The following is an 11,089-nucleotide window of genomic DNA, read 5'->3' as shown; positions in this document are numbered from 1 at the left end:
TTGGTCCAAATGCCTCATCTGCCAACATAGGTGGAGTTCTTGCAGCCCGTCACCAGGGGGGTTAATTTAGATGGTCTGACTTCACTTTTAGGGAGCTGTCTTGAGATCATCAAGTATTACAAACCAAGTGGAAAAGCATCTTTAAATAAAAGCTTCTTTGGTGTTTTAATTATAGTAGTTCATGTTATTATTTACTTCTTTTTTTTATTTCTTTCTCTGTTTTGATAACGGATGTATATTTGCATCATACATGTGTTTTTAAAGTATACAACATTCCACATCAAAACAAACACTTTTACTTTGACATTCTGTGAAATATCATGATGAAATATTGTGTTATAATTTTAAGTTCATATTTCCCACCCACTACTGAACAGTTCCCCACTTTTTTTTTCCTCTAGACCGGCTCCCTCTTGACCAGACTAGACACTCATTGGCCCCCAGGTCATTTAAATTTGACATCCCCGATTTAAGGCACGTGTCACAAAAAGGTTTTAGAGCAACCCAAACTGTCTCCCTACAGCTTGGATGTGTCCATTCTTTCACGGCCTTTGTATGTAACCAACATAAATTATGTCTTCTTTGGTAATGATATTCATTGAAACACTAAGGGGTGTTCTGTTGTTTTTAATACATTTAATTTATATGTTCCTCTGTTCCGTGGAGGATATGGAAATGTGTGTCTGAGGTAATATTCTCAGCATGTTAGAGGCCTGAAGTAGGCAACTGATGGAAATTTTCAAGGGTAAACTCCCACACATTTCAGGTGTTCTAGCCTGATTTGATGAAAGTTTTTCACTCTCAATTCAGTGATTCACAAATGGAAGATAAACAAATCTTTAAATAAACACTGGATGTTCTGGGACACAAGTTTGTTTCCAAAAGACTTAAAAGTCTTGATTGCTACATTGATGCCACAGACACATACACACACACACATGCTTGCAAAGAGGAATCCATCCACACAAAGACTTGTCCTCATCACTCAAATGATTCATGTGCTGCCGCAGTGGAATTGAGCTTTTATCGTCTTGGCTGATCAACTTGACAGACAGTAATGAAATGAATGACAGAGGATTATAGTGTTCACTTTCAGCCTCTGCTCATAAAGCAACGCAGTGTGCATGTCCACAGGAAGTAAAGGAAAGGGGGTTTATTACCAACAAATTAATTAGTCTTAAAAGTCTTACTCTAAACTTCCACTAATCCTCCTCTGGACCAGCCTCAGTTCAAGCTCTGTTCCCTTTTGGCGCCTCCTTGTTCACACAGGTGCTTTTGCTGCATGCATTGCGCCTTTCACAGTCCCTGACACATGTTCTTCTCAGTGCACTCAATCTTGACTTGTGCTCATTCATTTCCTTTTCTTAATCCCTGTGATGTACTGTAGCTTACTTGACATTTTGTTATAACGTGCCGTGCTGCAGTAAAGGACTCTACTGGGTTTTCAAATCTGCAGTAGTTGACTGGGGCATTCAGGTGACACTGTGGCTGCAAACCAATGATTTTTGTTGACAAGTGACTTTGAACGCGAGTAAAAAGTGTCCATCACAGTTTCCTAAAGCCGAAAGTTACATCTTTAAACAGTTGACAGTTACATAAACCAATGTAAAGGTTCTCCAAAGGGCTGGACATTGTATCCAAAGAGGTTGTCTCAGTCGAAATTTCAGTTGGTTTGTAATTGATCATCACACAAATTACCATAAGGTTTTAATATTTCTTCTTGTATCTGCATGTTGTTATAAACAGTCTGTGGACCTAGTAGAACAACTGGATTTGTTGACGCCTCAAATTCCCACTGGCACGTCTTTCATAACTGGTGAGGCAACGTGCTGGGAAGATGGATGTGCGATAAGAACGGCTGGGTTGGGCGTGCCGGCTTTCAGGTGAGAAAAGGAAAACGTGTGCGGTGATTAAAGTTGTGATTTAATGTTTCGGAGGACCACGGAGGATTTGCAGAATTTAAATTGGGCTGCGGTGTTCTTAATCTTGGGAATGACTGATCTTGACGAATGCCAGATAATTAAAGTCAGATTTTTCTCCCGAATGAAAATTGAAGAAGCGAGTTTGTGGTCTCAAAATCTTTAAGAACAGAAAAAGACAGTTATTGAACAGTTTCTTCGAGTTAATCAAATTATAGCATGATGCTGTATTCTCAGTGACACCAGGGACCGTAGTCAAAGCGTATTGCTGGGGCTGGTGTGTACATGCAGGGATCAGTTTAACTATATGCAATCATTCCGCTGCAGGTTGTGGAGGTGTCCAGCAAGTCTGAGGTAAAACATTCAAAATGATTGGATGTGTTGAAGCTCAATATTTGCATATGGTACAAACATTCCAAAATACTGATATACTGTATAAAAAATGTTTTTTTGTTATTTTGCTGCTGAAGATCATTATATCATGATAAACATATATATATATTCAGTAATTTAAATAGTAATTTAATTATTGCCAAGCCTTATTAATAGATCACTACAGTTCTAGGTCCTATATGACACAGCATACTGTAATTTAATAAACAAAACAATGACAAAACATAAGGACAAACTAAACCTGCATGCCAACGTCTGTTTTAATGTTAATGACTTGCTTTTATTCTGTGATTTTTCTTATAATGTATTTTTGTGCCTCTGTAAAGCACATGCTATACAAATCAACTTGCCTTGCCAAACCTGTACGTCATGCTGTGCTCTACATACAAGTATGCAGAACAAGTAGAACAAGTAGTAAGTATTAAAGGCTGCAGTACGAATGAATGCATGTGTTTCACTGTGCATCCATGGAGCGCTATGGTTGCTCCTGTACTATAATGAATAAAAGCGAGCCCAGTCTGAGAATGGCTGTAGCTGTGATACTTTTTTTTCTTAAAGCATCTGGTTTGACTCTCCTGACATTTAGGTTAACTGACATAGACAGCAAACAAACACAATGTTTCTGAGTCAGCAGTAAAGAAAATGACAGAGTTTATACACACACACACCAAGGAAGGTGCAGACTTACACCTGATGACTGAATACCAGATTGCAACTTACGGAGAGAGGGGGGCATGATCAAAATGTGGAATGCTACCAATCAAACCAAGCACATTTCAATCATTACTCTGAACTTTTATATTATTTTGTCTTTGGTCCATGATGTGACCATGTTTGACAGACCTGTTCGATATTTACAATGTGCAGCTACTACATATCTAAATAACCGGACGAGCTTGCCTAAAATTTTTGGAGACAGAGACACCCTCTGGTTTCTTGTGGTTACTGCAGTCAGCTTGAGTGTGTGTGAGTGTGTGTGAGTGTGAGTGTGTGTGTGTGTGTGTGTGTGTGTGTGTGGTGGGGGGGCAGTAGACATAAACATCAAATATACTTTGTTTTCACTTAAATTGTGATTAGGGTTCCTTCTAAACAAGTGAAAACATTATTGTCACCTGTAAAAAAAAGAAATACTAATCGATTGCAGACGGCATCTCCTCTGATGATTGGGTGACACTGGCTGCTTCAGTGGAGATGAAACCAATTTTAACACTGTTGCAGTGCTCTGGATATTCAACCCAACAGCACAGCAGGTGAATATCAACATCTGTGTCACGCGGCAGCAGAGGGAGTGAGAGGACAGATAGTAATGATCACAGAGTGTGAGAGAGAGAGGGAAAGAGAGAGAGAGAGAGAGAAAGAGAGAGAGAGCGGGAAAACAAGGCCATCAGGGAAATAAGTCCAGTCATTTCCATGTGTGTTCCTCTGAGCTGGGGTTTAACAAGCTACGCATAAAGACAAGTCTGTGTGGGTGGAGTTCCTCTTAATCCTAGCTATGAATGTTCAGCAGGAAACTCACCAGGAGGAGAAACTTGTTAATTGAGATCTTGATCCTCCAGAGGTGTTTTCCACAACTTCAAGGTCTCCATTTCTTTTCTTTCAGATGTTTTATTAGCTCATGCAGGCCACCCTTGAGGGCACAATTTAATGAGGATTGCACACTGTTGATATTTGTGAGAGCCACCAGTCATACAGACAGTCATACAGAATATACAGGAGAATTGTGTGGCAAAATGGAGGACAGATATTCAGGAAAGAAAATTAATTATGGTTGTATCTGAGAGAGGAAAACAAAGAATTGTGTTTTGATTCATGGATTTATTCATGGACTATTGTATGACTTGAGATATGTGTAATGCAGGATGTATTAGTTTAACTTTGAAATACAAAAACAAAAGGTCTTGCGCTATTTAGTACCACAATTTTTTATTTATTGATCCAGTCATTCAAAACCTGGCATTATTTTCCTTAATAAATGACTCAAGAAATATTAGCTATTTATCAAAATATTATTAGATATTCTCTTCATCAAATTATCAATTAAGTAATAATCAGTGCTATTTTTATTAGGAATCAAAAGCCTTGATCAATCTTATGTCATGAGGAGGCCACTGTTTCCTTTGTATTACACATTTATCATGATTTTGATCTCCCTTGTCCTATGCTCATCTGTTTATCTGAGTCATGTGATCCCCTGTGATTGAGTGATAGCAGAAAATGTGGTGGAAAACCTGTTGATCAATTGAGTTGAATACAAATGATGTTAAAAGTAACACCAGTAATCTTAGCATTTTGGTTATGAAATTTTGTAATTACAATTAGTAATAGTTTTACATGACTCAAAGTGTCTGGTCTCTGTGCAACCAAAAGCAATGTTGATGTCTTGTTTTTGCACGTCACTGTCCAACTCTTCAATTAACTTTTTGTTTCATGATATATACTCGTGACCACATAGCTGCACAGACTTCAAACGATGTGTAGCTACTTATTAAGAGACAAGATCCGACTTTACAAAGCTACTGTCGGTATGAGATTTATTTAACCTTTCCCATTGATGAAAAGGTTCAGAGGATTTTCAGGGCGGCTTAGATTCTGCTCCCTCATTAGCATGATTGTCATGTCTTATTAAAGACTGTGGTCACAGATTACGATGGAATAACTTATCAAAGACATGTGGCTATATCACAGATATCTCTCAGTTTTCAACTCAATATTGATTAGCTTTAACATTTCCATGTCTTTACAAGCATAAAAAAACACAGAGCAAGTCTCAGGTCTCAGACTTTTGGACCCCACTCTAGCCTTCAGTGTGAGGGTATGCTAATTTAATAAGCACTGACTTGATTTCAAGTCTTAACGCCACAAAATCCTTAATAAGGTTGAGCAGGTTGGAAACTTAAGCGCTTTCATTTTAAAATAACCCATTCACCATGCAGAGCAGTGTTGTGTCAAACAGAGAACTTCTGTTAATTTAATCCAAACCTTCGGGGTAATCAAATATGCAGCTGGGTCACAAATGAAATGGGCTCATGTGCAGAATGTTAAATTTACTACAAGTTGAATTGCGACACAGCCATTTTTCTTTTCTTTTTTTTTACTTCAGCTTGATCAATTGAGTAAAAGAAAAATGAACATTGAATGAGGGTACAAAGAAAATATGTTCCAAATGGTGCACATTTATTTAAATTATTTAAATTTGCCACAAATCTAAACACATGCCTCACCTGTGCAGACAAAAGCTAAGAAGCTAAAAAACAACAACTAAGCAGTTCATGCTCATGCTTTGTTTGACAAATGTCCTGCTACAGATGTGATACGAGAGCTGCATGAAAAAGTCCATGTTGTCACAGCTGTCAATGTCTGTTTCACTGCTCAGCTTTCATCTGCCTCCAGGTTAATATTGTTACCAAACTTGGCATAGAGCTGGACCTTCAGATCACCCAACACTTGTTGTATCGCTGACACTTGGTCCTCAAGGCCCCTGACCTCCTGCTCCAGTGCCTCCTGGTTACAGAACATGGAAACTCCAATTATATGAAGGCCACTGCAACTTTATCCCCCCCCCGTCCAAGAAGGTGAGCAACAACAGGGTCACAGACATTTGACAGCTCAGTATGTTTACATGACCTTGGGGAAAAAAACCAATTGTTTTAGTCATAATACAACATGTTAATCCGATTGTACTACATCAAAGTCTGACTGGGAGTCAAATTGCATGCACTGTATATGATCAATTGATCTGGCAGGGCCACTCTGCAAATGCTCCACAGTTTGGGTCAAAGCTCCACAGGCTTTGACCCAAAAATAATAGAAGAAGCCATTTCACAAAAGAATACAACAAGAAAAAACATGGCAAAAATCAGAGGGGGGGGAATTTCTGGACTGATAAGGAGACTGAAAGAATGAAATATTTTTGCGTTAATGGATGGTTAAAAAGACCATGACAAAGACAAATGCCTAATACTAACAAGCTGAAAGGATGTATATCACCACCTACTAAAGCAGAGGTGGACACACTTAATTCAATAAAGTAATTCCCTCAAGTGTTTATATACTGGGACACCGACAGGAGGCAATTTAAACAGCATAGTCGAGCTACAACCTAACTCAACATTATATATATATATGTACACACACACAAAAGGTGCAGGCATAATGAGTGACACTGTTGTCATCAAATATTTTATTCACAGTGTGTCAAACACTGCCCCACATCATGCAGCACAGGCCTGTGCAGTGTGCTTTTGTTACGGAATGATGAAGGTGTACACGCGAGGACGTTGAAGTGGCAGAAGGGAGGACAAGGCCAAATCTACAAACCCCTCTGGTATAAAGCCTGCCTTCTCTGTGCTTCAGCAGCTATAGAGCTCTGGCGACTGACAATGGCCAAACCTACTACCACAGGTGCACTGAGGATGTTCTTAAGTGCTCCTTTGTGTGAACTGCCATCTGGCTAAACATCATCTTCTAACAGATGACACCTGAGTCAGCCTGAGGGAGTCATGTTGTTCTTTTATTTTCAATCTGAACTGCATGACGGAATTTTGGAAAACACGGTTATTTGCTTTCTCATGGAGTTTTAGATGAAAATACAGTTATTTCAACACGTCTCCTGTCTCCTTGATACAAATAAGCAATAGAACTTATAAATAAATGAATTTCTCAAGACTGAGCTTCTTCCAATGTCATATAATGAAAACATGTAAACCTTAGTATACCTGTATACTAAGAGAAGAAAGAGTTATATTGACATAGTTCAACAATGGAAAATTGCTTCATAAAAGCATGTACATATATATTTAAAAAAAAACATTCTATAAACATTGAGTGAATGTGGGGTTTAGGACTTTTGCAGTGATTTTAATGTGGTGGCATTATATTTTATATTATATGGTTTCTGTCACCACAAAGTAATGAAATATCGGGATGAAACTAAAATGAGGCATATGTCTGTATATTTGAAGAGGTCAATTTGGTGCAGATGTGGATAATAACATGGTTCTGTATATTGATAGATGATGTGAGCTCAGGGAAATGTCTAGTTTTGTATTACCTATTTTCAATTCCACAGATGACACGATTTCCCCAAGGGAAATAGTCTGTGAGGAAGTCATGTGATAAAAGCAGTATAAATAAATTGGCACCGAGTGTTCTGCTGATTTACATAATTATTATTTGTTAAACATAAGACATTGAGTAGAATGAGTTAGGTTTTTTTCCTATTTAAAAATATATCACAATTTCTTTTAGGCAAATATGACAGCTCTCTACACAAGTGCACAAGAGGGGGAATAGAGGAAATATTTATTAATAATATATTGTGTGGAGAAAAAGTTAAGCAAGAAAACCCCATCTGTTTTTCCCTAAAACTTCTGTGGCTGCCGAGACTTGTGTGAACAAGGTGATTTTTAAGTAGAATCCAGTCCTTCAGCTTCAGTGGACTGATTTCAAAACGATTTGGTTGAAAAGACACTGCATGAATATTCATACAAAACACATCAGTCTTATTGTAATGTTTGTACTTCACTGATAATAATCTCAGAGTAAGAGGGATTTTTTTTTGCCACTGTATACAGTTTAAATGCATCATGACCAGATGGATGGATGATGTGATGATGCTTCAAAGTCATCAGATTAAAAGGATCAAGATCAAAAAAATTGCTAGCAAATACAGAACCCGGGGAACCAACTTAAGTTGGCAGGAAATTAAGTTTTCTTCTATTACATATGACGAGAGAAAACATATTTATATTAATAGTAAAAAACTAATATTTATTTTAATTTTGCTAAAAACTTCTCTTCTGTCTTTTTTAATTAATTCACTGCAACATAAAGTAAAGTCATTTACGTCTGCCTAAATTAGTAAACGTAGCAAATATTATATGTTAAATAAATCCTCTCCCACCGGCTTTCATATTGATGACTTTGGCCTAAGGTGTCTAAGGTCTTTTACAGATGATGAATACTTAGAATGGACGAAAGACACTGAAACTCACCTTTGCGGTCTCCAGCATCTCCTGCGTTTCTTCCTGGGTGTGACTGATAAAGACGTCACCAATTTGATATGGGATCAACAGAGAGTCGTCTTCTAACATCATTAAGTCATCAGAGGCATCCTGTAAGTTCTGCAGCGATTTCTGAAAAGAGACAAAAGGGGACAATTTAAAGGCTATTAACAAATTAATTTTAGTAATTCCTACCAAAGTTAAACATGACTTCTCTGAACACATTGTTTCACAGAATCAGTAAGTGTTAACTCACCTCTATGGTAAGGTGTAATTTTCAGCACTGATTAAATGTTGTTTTACACTGAAAGGTGTTTCCAGTATTTTAATTTTAAATCAGTGAGAGCTGATTAAATATTAAAAAGACATTAATGCAGTCAAGTTTAGGAGAACCCTGAATCCACATTAAGGTGAATCAATGCCGTTATTTAACAGCTTCAACAAACAATGAGCATTATAACCCTCAAGAAAAAAAGGACTGCGATGTAAAACACTTACTGTATGCCATACAAGGTGAAAAACAAACAAACAAACAAACAAAAAACAAACAGGACTTACTTTCTTTGCCTCTATTTCAGTTTTGAATTCTGTCATTCGATTCGTGTTCCTGGCAAATTTATTGATCTTCTGCTGGTCTTCAAATGTGACATTCACATCTTCAACTGCCTGCAAAAAAACAGGAAATTAGCAGCAATAAAATATGTGCTCAGATAAAAGTACAAAATAAAACTAAAAGTCCAGTTTCAAATATCTTCAGTAAAACTATAAAAATGTATTTGGAGTAAAGAATGAACATAACATTTGTCATTGGATGCAGGCCTCAACAAAGCATCACATTTTAAGCTTATTAACCTAATCATTTACATGCATCATAGTTTTTCATCAAGTTTGGTTGTTAATTACATGTTGCTGTAAACAGATACAATTAAGTAAAAGGGACAAGTAGCAAAACAATAGAAAACACACATTTCAAACAATCATCTAGGGCTGGGCGATATGGGATATATCTCATCTTATATATCATTTGATAAAATATCATAATTATCAACAGAAATGATCAATGCTAACCATAACACTTAGAACCAGGAAAAGTCACCACAGACACCTAATCACAACATGATGATATCCAAAATCTAAGATGATAAATGGTCCTACGATTACCTAAATGTTGGGTTAAAAGTTTGGAAGATATCTATGATGATATATAAGGTTAAAGTACATTGAACAACATGACTTGTTACTGTTCACCAGTCTGATGGCTTCTGCAATAAACCCAACATCTTCCAGTTGCTTTTAAATATATGAACAGTATAAAGCACATTGCTGATGTAGCAGCTAAAATAGAGAACTTGAGTGGGATTATTAATAATCTTATATGCTTTTTAAATTACTTCCTCTGGATAAAGCTGCACAAGAGAGCTTTGTGTTTTTGAGTAAAGGTTACCTGCACTGCAGTCTGTTATTGTCTGTTAAACAGAGGAATTTCAAGCAGCAGGTAAATGAAAAATATAGAAAGGATAATAAAACATTGTTCATTTTATTTGGTCTTCCCTCAAAGATACTAAACTACAAATACAAAGTGCAGGAAACATGTCTGGTTCTGTTTCATTAATGGATATAACACCAGCATGAACCCTTGCTACAACTAATTGTATTGTATGTATATCCAATATGCACAACACTGACAATCTAACTGACAAAACATTTATAATGGAAGTGAAATTACACAATATCACTTAGTACCACTCTGTCCTGTTGGGTTGTTCAGATTTTTAACAAAACCCATTCATAGAAAACTGAGTTGTTAACTAAATAGTGATTTATTAAACAATGTAGTGCAGTGATAAATGTACACATCACATTCTGAAATGAAGTGGAACGGAGGGAAAAGGAGTCATGCTTGGAAATAATCATGGAAATCTCGATCGACTTGAAAAATCGTCCTGAAATGTGCTTGTGTAATTTATACTCATTAAATCGCCAAATTTGACTTCCTGGAATTACCAATACAGATATAGGTGATGTCACTGTTATCCGTAATTCAGTTTGTGGATGGGGTTTGTTATTATAGACACAATTCAAGTTAAAAATATCTACAACTTCGTTCTGACTGTCTGAAACTGACGTCAAGCTATCTAATAAGCATAATGTAGATAGTTAAAGATATCTTAAACTTAATAATGACTAGTTATAATAACGCTGTAGACAGACATTGATGAACATGACTGAGTCTAGTAGTTGTCGATAAAGTAAGTGCTATCCTGACACCGACCGTTGTTTTGCACCACAGACCCCACACCTCCATAATATTTCATATTTTGATGCTATTATTACTAAAGCATGGTGAAATGGCAGACAGCACTGACCATGAACATTGGGATACTTAGCTACCGCGCATGCTAACATTTAGCTACTTGCTATCATTGTGCTAAGCTACACGAGGGCGTGACTGGTGCGTTAATCATCACTGACACAAGCATCTGCGGCTGTTTTTCAACATGCAGTTATACGCGTATTTATTTTTGACATAACGTTCATAATGTGTGTAATGAAAGGATGGTTTAATATAGATAAATATATGTATTTTGACTTACAACAGGTCCCTTCACGGTGGCTGCCATCTTCGTTTCTTCGACTGCAACAAGGGAGCAGGACTTAACGCGACCATATGTATACACCGCCATCTAGCGGGACAGACAATCGGGAGGGTTACATTTAAAAAAACAAATCCAACAAACATCAACAAATTATTTGTGTTAGTTTTGTGCATTTGCA

The 11,089-nt window shown here is 37.0% G+C and overlaps 1 protein-coding gene across 1 annotated transcript; it reads right to left on the bottom strand.

The window, feature by feature from the left end:
• Nucleotides 1-5,252: 5,252 nt before the first annotated feature.
• Nucleotides 5,253-10,987, bottom strand: pfdn4 (prefoldin subunit 4). Its single transcript, XM_044038861.1, has 4 exons — nucleotides 10,909-10,987; nucleotides 8,873-8,980; nucleotides 8,306-8,446; nucleotides 5,253-5,813 (listed from the first exon to the last, which is right to left on the bottom strand). The coding sequence occupies exons 1-4, from the start codon at nucleotides 10,933-10,935 to the stop codon at nucleotides 5,682-5,684; spliced, it is 408 nt and encodes a 135-aa protein (XP_043894796.1). The 5' UTR covers nucleotides 10,936-10,987; the 3' UTR covers nucleotides 5,253-5,681.
• Nucleotides 10,988-11,089: the final 102 nt, after the last annotated feature.

This window comes from Solea senegalensis, linkage group LG11 (assembly GCF_019176455.1).
Source record: "Solea senegalensis isolate Sse05_10M linkage group LG11, IFAPA_SoseM_1, whole genome shotgun sequence".
NCBI classification, from domain to species: Eukaryota; Metazoa; Chordata; class Actinopteri; order Pleuronectiformes; family Soleidae; genus Solea; species Solea senegalensis.
This window is presented reverse-complemented; position numbering and strand designations above follow the sequence as displayed.